This window comes from Sinocyclocheilus rhinocerous, unplaced genomic scaffold, assembly GCF_001515625.1.
Source record: "Sinocyclocheilus rhinocerous isolate Xijiao unplaced genomic scaffold, SAMN03320098_v1.1 scaffold116, whole genome shotgun sequence".
Classification (NCBI taxonomy): domain Eukaryota; kingdom Metazoa; phylum Chordata; class Actinopteri; order Cypriniformes; family Cyprinidae; genus Sinocyclocheilus; species Sinocyclocheilus rhinocerous.
The window spans coordinates 272,684-290,309 of record NW_015649590.1 but is presented as its reverse complement, the minus strand read 5'-3'; the positions used below and the strand labels follow the sequence as shown (position 1 = coordinate 290,309).

The 17,626-nt window shown below is 38.1% G+C and overlaps 1 protein-coding gene across 2 annotated transcripts; it reads right to left on the bottom strand.

The window, feature by feature from the left end:
- Positions 1–291: 291 nt before the first annotated feature.
- On the bottom strand, positions 292–17,355 carry rfx7b (regulatory factor X7b). Of its 2 annotated transcripts, XM_016515732.1 has the most exons (10): positions 16,909–17,355; positions 13,715–13,748; positions 7,803–7,888; positions 7,368–7,406; positions 7,095–7,217; positions 6,901–7,017; positions 6,674–6,758; positions 6,338–6,545; positions 5,896–6,197; positions 292–5,809 (listed from the first exon to the last, which is right to left on the bottom strand). In XM_016515732.1, exons 1-10 carry the CDS (start codon positions 17,022–17,024, stop codon positions 2,285–2,287), a joined length of 4,635 nt encoding a protein of 1,544 aa, XP_016371218.1. In that variant the 5' UTR covers positions 17,025–17,355; the 3' UTR covers positions 292–2,284. The 2 variants fall into 2 exon arrangements, with proteins under 2 accessions (XP_016371218.1, XP_016371220.1); XM_016515734.1 differs by lacking the exon at positions 7,368–7,406.
- Between the last annotated feature and the right edge of the window lie 271 nt (positions 17,356–17,626).

The window sequence follows — 17,626 nt, the reverse complement described above, 5'->3', positions numbered from 1 at the left end:
CACATAGGCATTTTTTATATCTATATATATATATATATATAAAAAGAAGAAAATTGAAGATATATTCAAAACAAAAAACAAGAACAACATTCATGAACAGAAACAGACTTATTTTAACTTAGTAAACATCGTAAAATGCATATAGCTTCTGAAGAACTACGTTTGTCCCCTCGTCCTGTTTTGATTGGCTAAAGGAGTGGTCACAACAAATACTACCATAGATAGTTTAACATACATGCGCACATAGTCATTTTATAACATGGTAAAGCATGTTGGCTTTTTATTTTTTTTAACTCGTCGTTTTTAAATCTCGTATTTTCTTCTCAGGTACGAGAAGTCGTACAACGCGGATCTCACTGAGATTAGAGCTCATTGCTACACAAGGCAATTATTCATTGTCGTTTTCGAGCATGAGTGAGTAATTCCTCTATTTATTGTCTTTAGAAGAAAAACAACGCGGGCACCAATTGTTGTTTGTCGACGGGGAAAAAAAACGCAACTTTTAGTGCAATAAGATAAACGTTTTCAAACCATTTCCAGTGTCTGCTCCTTTGATTCGTCTCTGCACACAACATTTAGCTATGTCACGATTAAATTAACTTTATATTTAAGTCTTATCTAATTTCTTTTTTTCTTGATAAATCCATGCTATTATATCCTCTCTTCATTTACACATCACATCTGCGTACGCAGGAACCAATAAACTCCTAAGAAAAATGGTACATTAGCAAGCTACAGACCCAATATTTACTAGCACATCACAGGAAGCCAGAAACGTAACAAGCGAAATATCGTGCTGGCTATGGACTCGTTATGATCAGCTTTTTCTTCTTAAGGGCACTCGAATCTACCTACAAATCATCACCATTAGCATCTTGATAAAATGGAAATCTCATGATGACAACTATGTCCTTTTTTACAAATGTCGCACTACTAGCCTAGAAATGTAGCCTTTGTGAACTTGTACAACATGCTCCCCATTTATACATCCGCCATATACATAATTTACACAAATGTGAATTCACTTACTGTAAAAGCGAACTAAAACGGTCAAGATCCCTTTTAGATGACAGGCGATTGAAGATGGAAACCTCAACGGATCGCAATCTCTTGTTCTTCCTCAGCTGCTCTTTGGTATGGAGTTAAGGCTGGAGAAACTACACAGGTTTGCCTGTTGATCTCGAGTTGGTAAGAATATCTAGCCATCACCATACCATCATCACTACCAGTTTGAAATGATGTGCTAAAAAGCCTACGAAATGGCTAGCAACCATCTGAACATGGAGAACTGCTAATTCACGACAAGTGCACCAAGTTCGTTCTTTTAAGAAATTCTTGAATTCAGAAGCCTTTAATGAGATGGAATAAGGCCTTAGACTCTGGAAATAAGGCAGACGAGTCTTATCTTCCCATTTTTCTGGAATAAAACAAACCAAAAGTCTCATCCTTACCCAACAGTTTGGATTTAACAGCGTAAGTATTATGGCCTTAAATACCCTTTTCCCCCAAAATGTGTAAAATAACTTTGACAAAACAAATGACGGCTGATGAAAAGTACAGTAAATGCGATTCTTTAAGTCAGCACCAAGTAGCACCTAAGATCTTTGCAGTTCATTGAACTGACTGATTTACGATATGTAGATGTGTTATTTCACCTCTGCTGTACTTACGGTATTTGGGGGCACTCTTTTGCAATCTTTTGGTCTCCTATCAAACTCACAAAGCCACATTATTGGATGCTTAGACAACTGTCTAGAAAGGGTGTTTCCCCAAAGTCAACGATTCGTCACTTGGAATATTGCATTTCGTTGAAATACAAGAGCAAATTTTGCATGCAGGTTCTCAATATCCACTATGGTTTTAGAGGAAGGAAATATATAAAAGAGGGATATGCTTGTGCACCAGGTGATGTCTCATTATACTGAACGTACTTTACTACCAGCTGGAACCAGAGGAAATATCTGACCGTCCACTATAAATGACTTCTGAATGGGGAGAAATGACTGGAATGATCCATGAAATCATACAACAAGAATACAAACAAAACAACTGTAAAAAATTCAGATATAGCACATGCCTGTAAGAGATTTACCTCAGGTTGGCACTTTAAACTGGACAGTCCAATGCGTCCAGATTTTTGCTGCACAGACACGTCATTCAATACTTTTGTACGTAAAGGATACACAAAACGGTGCAATACAAAAAACAAAACGCGGAACAGAAACCACAAATATAAACAACGACGACAACAGCAACATCAACAATAAAGGAACAGGAAATAATATTATCCCAACATTTCCACGGTTGGCTGGTCTTTATTCTCCAGCCAATCGAAACCAGCAGAATTCACAGTATCGCTGCAAATCTGCTGAAACAGAGGATCGTTCTTCAGTTCTTCCAGTGTGGCGTCTTCATATTGGTCCTGCTGCTGACTGGGGTCAAACAGCAAGTTGGGGTCCAAAGTGTTCAGGTCGGTAATGCTACTCGAAAGGTCAGAAGTCAACCGCATATCGCTGGAAAACTCAGAGGCGACAGCACTGAGTTCTGACGCCACTTGTCCGACGAGTTGCGAACTGGGATTGAGGCTGTCCTCCCCTAAGAGATCCTTGACGGTAGTGTTGAAGTCCAGCTGCTCTTGCTGCTCCTGATTCACAACTTGCTGCGAGGTTTGGGGCAACAAGTGCTGCTGGCTGAGATCTGGGTCATCCTGTAATGGTTGTTGGTCCGGCAACTGCAACTGTTGGTCCTGGAGTTGCAACTGTGGGTCTTGAAGTTGGAGCTGTTGGTCTTGGAGTTGTAATTGCTGAGCTGGAAGTTGCAGTTGTTGATTCTGGAGCTGTAGTTGGTGGTTTTGCAGCTCCAACTGTGGTTCTTGGAGCTGAAGCTGCTCTTCCGGCTGTTGCAGTCCAGAGCCTGATTGTGCTTGACTGTCACCACAGGAGAAGGTGACTTGCTCCTCCCCCGTGCTTATGAGGTAACCCGTCTTCTGGAAGTCAAAGGGCGAAGGGCTTGAGTCCAGAGGCAGCTGCTGGTTCTGAGAGTTGGGGCCTCTGGAGAAGCCCTGTGTTGTCTCCAGGATTTGGGTTAAGTTCATCCGTGCTGTGTAATTGGCGGGCAGGTTATTTACACCTAGCCCTCGCACTGCATCATCTCCATCTGTGTCCATCTTGCTAAGGAGCACAGTGGTGATCTTAGCACTATTGCTTTGCTGCACCTGGTGACTGATGGGCAGCAGCTCAGACTGCATCATGATGTTTAGTGGAACTGACTGGCTCCTCTGGGCCAAGCTGCTGGCACTGACAACAGACTGGTTGTTGGACAAAATGTTCAGGACCTCAGATGTCAGGGGGCAATTAAAGGGAGAAACAACAGACCGTGGGGTGATGACTGTTTGTGCAGTGGTGCCACTAAGGTTACGCTGGCGAACTGCCGGGCTAACGCTGCGACACCTGAAGGTTCCTCCTCCAGATGCGTTTCCTGCCCCTTTGTTGTCCAACGGAGCTGGGACGGCAAAACTTTCTTGCTTGCTACTAAGGGTGGTTTGCTGTCCTTGTTGCACTGGGGAAACGGTTGTCAAACTTCCCAAGTTTACATCCTGATGCCTTGACTGAGACTGGAAAGATTGACCTGGGATGGCAAAAGCGTGTGGTTTACGGAAGTGGTCCTCGACCAGATCCTGGTAACTGGGCAGGAAACCAATGGTGGAGTTGGTGGAGATAACGGGAGATCCTGCGGTGCTGTTGTACCTGTTGTTGATCCACTCCAGCTTGGCTTTATCTGGGTGGGTGGCCATTGGCCTTTGCATGGGTTTCACTGGACTGCTGGACACAACGCTACCATCGTGATATCCAGTTATACTGGAGTTTATAGGAGTGAACGCAAAGGGATTGCGGCATTCAATGGGACTTGGAGGAACACTGCTGCTGCAGTTTGACAGTGGAGTGCTGATGGGTGTATGGCGCCCACCTAAGATGCTATCCACTGGGGTAACAGGTGCCATTCGAGAACAAGGGCTTTCTCTGGTCAAGCTAAGCCCCCCTGGTAGCATCTCGGAGGTAGGAGTTGGAGTAGGTGTTGGTGTCGGTGTGGGCGTCGGAGTTGGCGTGTGGATTGGAGTGGCGCTACTATGGGAAGAATGATAGAACTGTGTACTTGTCTGATGGGGTGACAGGATTGTTCCTTGGCCAACTGTGGCTTGACCTTGTAGGGATATATCAACACAACTCAGGTAGGATTGCAAGCAGCTATTCAGCTTCATCTGTTCCTCCATCTGTACAAGCTCTTCTACAATACTGTCCTGGGTCATATCATCATCATTGAAGGGGAAATAGTCCATGCTTGCTTGGGCTCCTGCAAAATCAACAATGTCCTGCTGAAGAGTGAGCTGACTGGTGGTCTCAGTTGCCTGGGCCATCAATGGTAACGGATTAGTTGCAATCTGCTTGTGTTCTGTTTGCATCTGTTGCGAGTAGTCTTGCAGCGAACTCTTGAGCTCCCTTACAGCAGATACCTCCTGAAAAACGTCACTGCTGATTTGTTGGTGTCTTGGAATTTGTTGCAGTAAAGCTGTGCTATTACCAGAAGCAGTTTCATTCGGGCTAATATCAGCAACTTCATTCTCGATTTGTGAAGAGCTCTGAGGATTAACAGTCTGAGAGGTGCCCAGGGCTCCAATGCGGGTGTCAGAAAGAGCCAAGATTTGAGTCGGAAGAGAGCTACTCTGTTTTAGTGTAACTTTGCATGGAGCGCTCTCTGGTCTTGCTGGGGTGCCAGGTCTCTGAATCGTCTTAGCTGCTATTACAATACCAGGCTTGGTATTGCTGCTAACATCCAAAGGTTGCTGGGAAATGAATACTCTTTTAACTGGGATTGTATGGGTTTCCAAAACAGATGCAGAGCGTTTTCGAAGGCTTTTTGGACCGAGGCCAGCATCTTTAGAAGAAGTGCTTGCAGTTGCCACCGCACAAATGGATGACAATTCGGCGTCTAAATTCTGGCTAGTAACAGTTAAATACAAAGTACTTTCTGGTTGATCGTTGTTGTTATTGCTGCTCGGGGCAAGAGCCCCCATGATTGTACTTGAAGGGGTTGTAGAGTCACTCTTGGCCCTTGCCACTCTCTCAGGCATAGGAGACGCCTTAATAAAAAGAGAGGGTTCACTGGAAGCCCTGAATTTAGTGGCTCTTTCATTCTTTAGTCCTGTACTTGCCCCTGATACAGTGTTTTGTTTATCAACAGCAGTAGCTGAGTTACTGTCATTCACAGCTTCAAATGTCACTTTTATTTCATTAGTAAAAGTGGACGCTGATGGGGTTAGGGTCGTGAAGGGACGTCCAGCTTTCCCAGATGACTGAAGAGACATGACAGATGCCCCATTCTGACCTTGATGGGTTTGGCTAGATTCTTCCAGGGAAGCTGTGCTACTGACACCCACTGAAGCAGGTCGCAACGGGGTAGGAGTACTACTACTACTGCTACTGTTAGGAGCTAATGAAATTGCAGTCATCTTGACCACATTTACAGAGCTAACGTGGGATGTGGGCATCACCGTCTTGATGGGACTGTTGGTGATGAGGAGCGTTGGGGTTGAGCGAAGGGCAATGGCGCTTGTGGCCGATGGTTTAGGTAAAATCTGAGCATATCGGTGTCTAGCCAACCTGTCACCGACTGGGCTGGCAGGGATATTTTGGGGTGTTTTTGGAGACTGCTTAATAGGTTGTGTCACAACCTGGAAGTTAACAGGTACAACTTTTCCCTCTGCTGCCCCAACAGGACTTGGAGAGGTCATTAGTTGCCTGTTTCTCTGAACCTGCAAACAAAAGCACAATCTAAATAACTTGTCCATTGAGCAATGTTAAATCATCCATACCCTGCTATCAACCAAAATCTCCTTACTGTAATAGGACTTGGAACAGCAGTAACCACAATGCCTATGGTTTGTTGAGGGGATAGTAGTGCAGGACTTCCAGAGGTCAGGCTGGATCCAGGGCCAGGTGTGCCCGCCTCTGCCCTTCTGGCCTGGGCATCAGTGGGCAAAGGAGAGGTGAGCTTCTGCTCCTGCTGTTTCTTCTGGATCTTCCGCTGCAGCTGCTGTTTGGCGTCTACACAAGGCGAAGGGAGGGTCTTCACTTGGGGCTGGAATGAGTTGGCTTCACCAGTTGGCACAAAGGCAGAGGCAGGCGTAGGGGTTTTCATACCTGGTTTTTATCAAAGAGATTCAAGTTAGAAACAAGAAATGAACATAGTCTGAATGCCACACAAGTAAACCAGTAGCTGCTACAACCAACATTTTCATGCATCATCTAGATTTGTATGCAAGGTATTTTTTGTTTCTTGCCTGTTGGGGTTCCAGTCATAACAGTCAGAGCTGCCATGGACTTAGTGCCTATATAATGACTGTTGAGAAGAAAGCGTGCCAGTTCCTCCACACTGTCAAACTGGCGACTCAAAACCTTCTGAGCCCATTCGCAGACCAGACCGCAAGCTGCCGAACGCATCTCATCCTCAGCACTGGGAGACTGTCCAGTCGACTCCAACAACTCACACTAAAGAAGAGGAGGGATAAGAGGGGACTTGGTTATCAAACCTGCACATAATGTTGTTGTAATTAGGGCATTTAAAATAAACTGATATGAATCTCTTGTTTTGGATTTGACAGGAACAGGATACTGACCCCATCTCCTGATTTGTGCAAGTCCAGGTTAGGGAGTGACGGCATGTGCACAAATGCTTTTTTTCTCAGCCCGCTGTAGCAGTACGTAATGCATTGTAAAGGTGCACAACAATTCTCAATGCATACAAAATGTTTCAAAAGCAAATGTTGTCATGCATTAGGTGTATTGCATTTTGCAATCTACAGTATACAAAACATATCAAGATTTTTTCCACACAAAAGGATATTTTGATTTCCCCCTCATGCCCAAACGGCGTGCCTTCATGTTCGGAAAAACGTTTTTCATGATCTTTCCGAAATCAGCTGCGCTTAAAGGATGGTAGCCCAGATTGTCGCAATAACTCCTGAAACACAGCATGAGAAACTGATGAGTACAAGCAAACACAAACTCCGTCCATTACTGCAGCATTAAACCACTCACTTGTATTCATCGTACACCTCTTGTTTTGGCAGTGAGGTTTCCGGGTGCTCTTCCAAGTGATTTCGGATCCAGTTGAATGCGTACATCTGTTGAGTTCGGCTCGACGTCATGGAGTTCTGGTCACTATTGGGAAAACAGAGGAAAAGAAAGGCTTGAAACAGTGATGGTGTAGCACCAGAAAGCTGTGTGTACGTCTGTTGTTCCTGTATAATATATCATGTTACATATTACTTCAAAATTCTTTTCCCTTTAATATAGTTAAAGTTGTAGTACCATATCGCAGGACTTCCAGAGCCCCTCTGATTTTCAGTTCTATTGGACATCATGTTGGGAAAGAGGGGTTGACATGATGGACAGATAAGGGGAAACAAATGATAAAACAAGCTTGGTATTGCAATGTCATAATTTACACAAAATCTATTAGCTTGAATGAATCATGAATCAATTTGAAGCTGACAACAAATGCAAAATTAGACAATATTACAAAAAAAAAATGATACTTGCATATGCTTTGATTTTGTTTCATAAATGCATTTCATATATGCATGTTTCACTGAATGTAAACATGAATCAATCATAATTATCAGACATGAGTGTATTTGATATCGCAAAGCACAAAAATCACAAATGGTTCATGAGGTGTTGAAATCATAAAAGGAGAGGAGGGGGATATGGAAAGGAATAAGGTAGATAAAAAATAATATGTACCTTTTTTCATTGCCACTACTGGGACCAGAAGGCAACTTAAGGTAGAGGTAGAGCTTTTCAATATCTGTAAACTTCTCAACATCTTGCTGTGTGAATGAACAATGCAAGGATTATGAGACAAGGGCATTTCACACAAGTTTATTATTTTTAAAATCACAGCATGTTAACAGTCACGTGCAAGTATTACATGTAATTAAAGTGTTAAAATCAGTGAAATTCTATGACTAACCTAAATGTATTTTTCCCCAAAAGTTACAGTCCCACCATATTTTTCAGAACAAAAGTTTTTGCCCAATAAAAGTTTATTTTGATGGGGCAAAAAATTATTTTGCTTGTTTTAGCAAGTCAGCGGCACCTTGTTTAAATCATTAGATTTATAGTAATGCATCATGTTACAACGTTGCTTCATTAATCAGATATAGTCACACTAATTTCAGGCAAGTTTGACATTATTTTTACTCTAAAAAACAAAAACCCAGCATGTGCAACATTCATGTACAACATTCATTAAAATTTGTTACAATTTTTTTTTTTTTGGTATTTGTATGCGAAATTTGCAGTTTTAAAAATAATAATAATAATAATTATTATTATTTTAATGACACATCAAGTATTTTAGGAGTTTTTTCTAGGGCTGCAAGATTAATAATTTTAATCATGATCGTGATTTTTACTTATTGATTATTTAAGCATCATCTGAGATACTTGCTATAAAACTATTGACTGTATTGTTTGTGAAAATAAGTATAAACTTATTATACAATTATATTAATTAATATTAAGAATTTCACTGCTTAAAGTTTTCCAAGTTTTCGTAATGTAGAGAGATAAAATAAACCTCACACTTTCTTAATTTGTGGTTAAATTTGTGAAGGTGCAATCATTTCAATGAAATCTTAATCAAGCAAAATTGTGGTCATAAGTTTTAACCATAATCGTTCAGCCTTAGTTTTTCCCAATAAAAGTTTATATATTTGGTTGTGATGGAAATGACAAAAAATTCCACTGCAGCAGAAATGCAATTTTGCTTGTTTTAGTAACTTTTTTCCAAAACATAAAAGAAAATTAATTATTATCATGCACAATATCAAATTCCCACACCATTATCACACACTAAAATTCACTTAAAGGCCTTGATTTTTGGCCCCTGCAAGACTCCACGGCCCATGACATCACTGTCTTCTCCTGCATTCATTTCCGCAAGGTTGCGTATTGTACGGGGAGAGCCAGAGCTCCTCGAGTCGGCCAGGCACACAGTACGTGTCTGCGCATATGACCAGCAGCAAACCTGCAATCCTGCCCTGCTCTTAGCCGGTTGCCATGTAAACCCTGACAGTAAACATGCATGTCAATGCTGACACACTGGCAACACGTCGTTTCAGCACAGGCTCCGCCCACCTCGCATTTAATTGGCTGGTGAGAATGAATTCCTCTCACCTCATCCTGTTCTAGTCGCCTCTTTGTTGCTAGGGGAAACCGGCGCTCGTGACTGGGGTGAGGCTTGACAGCCAATCAGAGTAAATAAAAAAATAAAAGACAATTCACTGTTATTTCCTAAATGTACCAGGTAGCCGTCACAAATCCTTCCATCCAAAGCAAACAGCCTTATTCTTATTCTGTGTAACTCTTTAAAGGCTTTATTATGTTACTAAACACCTTCAATAATGACTGTGATTATTGATAAGCACCATTCTAATGCAATATGATGTATGGAATAGATATCTTGTGTCTGATTGGCTGTACAGCAGCAACAGGTGTTACTGGCCAATCACTGAACAACAAAACACAAAATGCTCTTTTTGACTGTGGCTATATTGTATATTGTACATTGTATTCTAGCACACAATACAGTATTTTGTTCCATATTTATAATGCAACTCTAAATTCGGTTTGGATGAGTTGCGTTTGAAGGTCGATTGTATGTTGCTTTTACAAACAGCTAGTCGTACCAATTAACTGGTGAAAGAGTTATCTTGATTATGATTAAACTACTAAGTGAACATTGGTGTCTTTTATCATATTGATGTTCCAGGCATTTTATAAAAGTAATATGCTGCTCTGCGTCATGTTGTCTCAAACAAACACTCTTTAACCAGGTTTAAAAAAAAAATTCCAATCTATACAATTCCACTTCATTCCATTCTATTCTATTCAAATCCATTCCATTCCCAATCTATTCAATTTCAATCTATACAACTGCATTCCATTTCAATCTACATAATTGCATTCAATTCCATTCCAATTTATACAATTCTACTTCATTGTACTCCATTTCAATCTATTCAAAATCAAATCCATTCCATTCTATACAATCCCACTCAATTGTATTCTATTCCAATCCATTATATTCAATTCCAATCTATACAATTTCATTCCATTCCAGTCTATTCAAATCCATTCTATTTCAATCTATTTAATTCCAATCTTATACAATTGCATTCCATTTAATTCCAATCTACTCCATTTCATTCTATTCAATTCAATTCAACTCCATTCTATTATATTCCAGTCTATTCAAACCCATTCCAATCTATACAATTCCACTCCACTCCATTTTTTTTTTTGCATATAAGCATCACAACTCAAATGTCTCTATTAGGATCATTTATATCTGATAACAAACAACCACAAACTTTTTTTCCTACAATAACTGTTTTTATGTAATTTTAAAACACTAAATAGACACAGAAACCACTATAGCCTAGTACTTTCCTAAACACTTGTACTTATAAATATATAATTGTGATCGGTTAAAAATTGTGGGGAATATGTTAGTACTTTCAAATGTTAAAAACATGTGAGTACTTTTTTGAAAACATGTTGGTACTTTTAAATGTTAAAAACATGTGAATACTTTAAAATGTTAAAAAAAACATGTTAGTATTTTGATTAAAAAGCAAAAAAAAAAATAAAAATCGTAGTATTTTAAAATGTTAAAAACATGTTAGTATTTTAAAATGGTAAAAAAAATGTCAGTACTTCGTTGAAAATATGTTAGTACTTTCAATGTTAAAAAGTTAGTACTTTAAAATGTAAAAAACATGCTAGTACTTCATTTAAAAGTTAAAAAAAAATTAGTACTTTAAAACATTAAAAAACATGTTAGTACTTTGTTTAAAAAGCAAAAACAAAATACAAATCTTAGTATTTTAAAATGTTTAAAAAAATATCAGTATTTCACTGAAATTATGTTAGTAATTTCAAATGTTAAAAAAACATGTTAGTACTTCATTTAAAATGTACAAACATGTTAGTACTTTTAAATGTTAATAACATGTTAGTAGTTTGTTGAAAACATGTTGGTACTTTAAAATGTTAAAAACATGTTAGTACTTTGTTTAAAATGTTAAAAAAACATGTTAGTATTTAAAAATGTTAAAAAATGCTAGTATTTCAAACATGTTAATGCTTTGGTGAAAACATGTCAGCAATTTTAAATGTTAAAAACATGTCAGTACTTTGTTGAAAACATGTTAATATTAAAGAATTTGCGTTAACATTCAGATACACCGTAAAAATGATTTCACAGAGTTGTAAATAAAACAAAGATTAGTGGAGTACATTTGACAAGGAAATAGCCTACTATTTCAGTCTTTCTAAATCGAAATTTCACATTTAATTCAATGTGTTACTTGCAGCTTATTCATAATTATTTATGAAAGTTACCAGCAATTATGGAGTGAAAATTGGTGTAAATACTATAAACACACTAAGGAAGAACTATGACAACTATATCATATCAATTATATCATAATAAATTAATATACATACATAGCAGGACACTATGACACACTCGCTGTCGACAAATAACTATGGGTAACTCTAGGATGACAACTGCTGTAGAAAGCACTGTTTTGATAAAAGTGAGCGGCCTTCAGATGACACACACACACACACACACACGAGTGCTGGAACTAAAAATAAATCACACCGTCAGACAGTAATGAATATCACTAACATATTCGTTACACGATCAGAATTGTCTCAAAATGAAGACATTCACTAAATATGACTCACAAACTAATGACCTCATTCACAGATGCAAAACAATTCATAAACACATTTGTGTAAATGCAATGCTTCTACATCTAAAAACTGAATGTTGAATCTGCATTTTTAAATGTCTTGTTTATAATGTTTTTAATAACATACTACCACAATACTCATACTATCACTGCAGCATGCAGTATGTATACTGTGCTAATTGTCTGTATGCACGTAACACTTCTATGATCTTCTACACTTGCCTAAATGTGCATTATACAACTAGAGCACTTGACGCACAATACTGTATCCCACGATGCAATGTGCTCGGCTTGACCTTCCATTTTCAGTGTGATGAATTAACAAGTTTGCCTGGTTCACCAGTAACTGATGCTGATTACTAGATAATCAGTGGTCAATGTAATGCTAATTTAAAAAAAAAAATTTTTTATTTAACACCATATCTCCAGAAAAAGCTATTTTCATGGCAAATTCAGTAGTAGAATTTTTTTTTTTTACATCATAATGAAAATTGAGAAAACAATATCCAATAATTTAGTAGTATTTTCTTATATCTGCGATATAATAGTATTATATCGTATTATAATAGTATTATATACTATTACTTATAATAGTATTTTCTTTATAAAAGCGTCTGCTAAATGTCTAAATATCAAAATATAAACCTATGGCAATTAGATATGCATTTTTCATTTGATATTTGATAGAAAATCTAAATTATTCCCATGAAAAGTCTTTTTCCAAAAGGCCATTAACAAAAGATATTTATAATATGTAATTTTCTAATGCAATATTTACCAAATATTATCTCTAAAAAAGCTAATTAATTTTATAAACAGTGGCAATAGCAATAAGACTTCAATATTCATAAATAGTTACATTTATAAATAATATTTAAAATTTACTGACCAAGGATTATAGTTTATTACAGTTTACACTTGTCAAGCAACGTTGCAACTTGCTGCATTAATATAGAATGCATTTGCATTTTAAACAACAACTCTGAACATCGCTCATGCAGAATCTAAATTTAGAGTAGGGATGGGCGATATGGGCTTAAAAATATATCACGATAATTTCTGGTATTTATTGTGATAACCATATCAATGACGATAATTCAGGGAATCCTGTTTCTTTAGAGAAAACTATTATCTTTCCTATTTTTACCCAAAACAGGGTGTTGTGAGCATTACTGAGTACACACGTAATGTAATGTCTGTTTAATTCATACTGGAAGCCGGATGGCGCCCTTGCGCAGAAACTCCACATGCATCGCAGAAGTAATAGCCCTGATGACGCTCCAGGAAATCCCTAATATGGACAAAGGTATCCAGTTCTAGCTGTAGCTAGAGAAATTTTAACTGATGAAACTTGAAGACAATAAACATACGATTGCACAAAATATATGGTTTATCTGTGTTCTTCAAGCAATCTTGGATATATTTTTATAAGGAAAGTATATTTATAATGCAATGCTAATAGACATAGCCTTTATCACTGTATATAATACTATAAGTCTGTAATATGAAACCACGTCTGGTCACAAAAAGAATTTATTTCACATTATGTTATTAAGTTAATTTGGAGAAAAAGCATGTCAATAAATGATATCTTTGTTGGACAACAGGTTTGTAAACAGGCTCATACACATGCAGAACTGTATCACACAAGTGCTACTGTAGTACATTTATTCCGCACTGTCGCACACAGAAATATGCCAACAACTAGGCTTTATCGTTATTATCGCGGGAAGACTACTTGTTATCGTGGGGAGAATTTTTACCAGTATATCGCAAACGATAAGATATCGCCCATCCCTAATTTAGAGTCCAAATTATCTGTCTGGATATACCAAAACTGGAAGCACATTGCCTAAACGCTCATAATTAATAACATGAGAGACTTACCAATATACTCTCCACTTTTGATTGTACAGATTTGCTGTAAAACAAGAAAAACTGATTATTAGAGCAGTTGTGCTTCAAGTATGAACACAGTGGGGAAAAAAAGACATGCTGTTAGGTTCCTGATAACAGGCAGGGCATTTCTTGGAGGTGGTTGCGCTTGTTTAAGATAAAAGAATTCGTAGAAAAAGCACCGTCTTTTTAAAAATTCTTAATGACAGTGTCAAAGGTCGAGTCCAGGGCAGGTGCGTTTCTACACCACTTGTCTATTCAACTAACAGGTTTGTTGTTTCTGGAGAAATGAAGCTTTTATGGAGATAAAAAAAAGCTACATGCATCTAGTGCATGTAGATCATCTAAAATCATTTTCATGTCTGATTTTTTAATAGGAAATGAGGTGTAAGTGGACTTCAGACGTCGAATTTAACATTCATTCAAGGCAATTAGACATCATCCCTGTGCAAATGAAATCATACAATTCAAGCAATGAAATCATGTATCCATTGCACCTAAAATCAGACATCCAAATGCAATGAAATTAGAAACAGACTTTGACAGTCACCTCATGTAACTGAGATCAAATATTTCTTGCATTTGAAAAAAAGATATGGCATGCAATGACATCAGAAATCCATGCAATAAAATCAGACATCATATAATCAAAGCAATTATAACAGACATCGCAAAATGCAATTAGAAATCAGACATAATCATGTGCACTCAAATCAGATACTACTTGTCAATGCATGGCATATCTGATTTAAAATGCAAATAATGCAAGTATGTCTGATTAATTTTAATTGCAATGATTCTATTGCTTGAATATGATGTCTGATTTTATTGCATGGGGACGTTGTCTGATTTTGTCTCATTGGTTTTCTGATGTCATTGCATGTAGGATGTCTGATGCCTTTGCATGGCTTATCTCTTTTGATTGTACAGATTTGCTGTAAAACAAGAAAAACTGATTATTAGAGCAGTTGTGCTTCAAGTATGAACACAGTGGGGAAAAAAAGACATGCTGTTAGGTTCCTGATAACAGGCAGGGCATTTCTTGGAGGTGGTTGCGCTTGTTTAAGATAAAAGAATTCGTAGAAAAAGCACCGTCTTTTTAAAAATTCTTAATGACAGTGTCAAAGGTCGAGTCCAGGGCAGGTGCGTTTCTACACCACTTGTCTATTCAACTAACAGGTTTGTTGTTTCTGGAGAAATGAAGCTTTTATGGAGATAAAAAAAAGCTACATGCATCTAGTGCATGTAGATCATCTAAAATCATTTTCATGTCTGATTTTTTAATAGGAAATGAGGTGTAAGTGGACTTCAGACGTCGAATTTAACATTCATTCAAGGCAATTAGACATCATCCCTGTGCAAATGAAATCATACAATTCAAGCAATGAAATCATGTATCCATTGCACCTAAAATCAGACATCCAAATGCAATGAAATTAGAAACAGACTTTGACAGTCACCTCATGTAACTGAGATCAAATATTTCTTGCATTTGAAAAAAAGATATGGCATGCAATGACATCAGAAATCCATGCAATAAAATCAGACATCATATAATCAAAGCAATTATAACAGACATCGCAAAATGCAATTAGAAATCAGACATAATCATGTGCACTCAAATCAGATACTACTTGTCAATGCATGGCATATCTGATTTAAAATGCAAATAATGCAAGTATGTCTCATTAATTTTAATTGCAATGATTCTATTGCTTGAATATGATGTCTGATTTTATTGCATGGGGATGTTGTCTGATTTTGTCTCATTGGTTTTCTGATGTCATTGCATGTAGGATGTCTGATGCCTTTGCATGGCTTATCTTATGTCTGGTCTTATATGATTAAGTCTGATTTCTAATTGCATTAGGGCATCTGTTTTAATTGATTGGACATTCTGATGTCACTGCATGTGCATGGGATGTCTGATTTCATTGCATTTGGATGTATGATTTTAATGCATGGAAATGATATCTGATTTGATCTCATTGCTTTTCTGATGTCATTGCATGGCATGTCAGATTTTAAATGCATATTGTTCAATGACATCAGAAAATCCATGAGATCAAATCAGACATCACCCCCATGCAATGAAATCACGCATCCATTGCAACTGAAATCAGACATTCAAGTGCAATTAAATTAAATATCAGACATAATCACACGCATTGAAATAATACATTATATGCATGCCATGGAATGAAATCAGACATCCTTTGCAATTACATCCCATGCAGACAAAAAAAAAATCCATGCTAGAAAATCAAGCATCATATGCGAGAAATGAAATCAGACATCCAAATGAAATTAGAAATCATACATAAACCCAGAAAATCCATAAATAAAACCAGACATCGTATGCAAGCAATAAAATCTGACAAATCTAATGCAGTCATAAACCAGACATAATCACATGCACTTAAAAACTAGATATGCCATGAAACGAAATAACACAATTCCATGCATTGAAACCAGATATTATTTGAAATCAGACACCCATGCAGTGACATTAGAAAATCCATGCAATAAAATCCGACATCAGATCCAAGCATTGTAATCAGACACTCTAATGCAATTATAAACCAGCCATAATCACATGCACTGAAGCCAGATATGCCATGCAAAAAAAATCCATTTGACATCAGACATCCTATGTAAACAATCAAACATGGCATGCAATGAAATCAGACATCTCCATGCACTGAAACCAGATATTATTTGAAATCAGACATCCCATGCAATAACAGAAAATCCATGCAATAAATTGAGGCATCCAAATGCAATGGAAATAGAAACAGACTTTGAAACAGTCACATGCAATGACATCATGTATCAGTTGCATTTGAAATCAGATGTACCATGCAATGAAATCAGACAATCTAATGCAATCATAAACCAGCCATAATAACATGCACTGAAGCCAGATATGCCATGCAAAAAAAATCATACACAACCCATGCACTGAAATACAGGCCTGCTGTCCATTTGACATCAGACATCCTATGTAAACAATCAAACATCGCATGCAGTGAAATCAGACATCCCGTTCCAAGCGCAACCCGTCATATGCACGCAAGGTGCTCCGTCTCTCTCTCTCTCTCTCTCTCTCTCTCTCTCAGGGCAGAGATGAGTGTTGGAGATGTGCAGGAGTGTTTCTGAGATCGGACCCAGATCGGATCTCTTACCAAACTGAATTCTTGATCTTGTTGTACTGCAGCGCCGTCGCCTCGGGGCTCTGCAGGGACGCTCCGGGAGCACCGGGCTGTTGTTGTTGATCATCAGCCATCACGGTGAGATTCATGCATGGGAGGAGGAGGAGGAAGAGGAAGAGGAGGACAGCTTCAGCATGTAGGCCTCATTTGAGCGCATAACGCCCGGAGCCGAGGTCAGAAGAGCCTTTTACCGGGAGTACGGACCGAGCAGCACGGGCCCGGCGCTCGGGTTCGGACGCATAAACGGCGACGGGTGAGAACGCAGCGGAAAAACACGGAGATTCTCGGTGCGGCGGACAGAAACAGCAGCAGCAGCAGCCGCCACGGACCGAGCTGCAGGCGGAGACTGCGCATGCGCACGTGTGAGTGTGTGTGTGTGTGTGCGTGCGTGCGCTCGAGTGTGAACCCTAGCCACACTTTGGAGAGAACATTGCTTGTTTGTTTGTATGTTTTTTAGAACTGAACAAAACTGAATCAGAAATAAAGTTAACAAAATGTTTATTATTATTATTATTATTATTATCATCATCATTATTATTATTATTATTCCAAAAATAAGTTACATTTGTTTTAGGGGCAAGTTTTTTATTTATTATTATTATTTTTTTAATGAACAAAATCTGAACAAAACTGAATCAGAAATAAAGTTAACAAGGTGTTTATTATTATTAGTACACTATAGTCAACATTG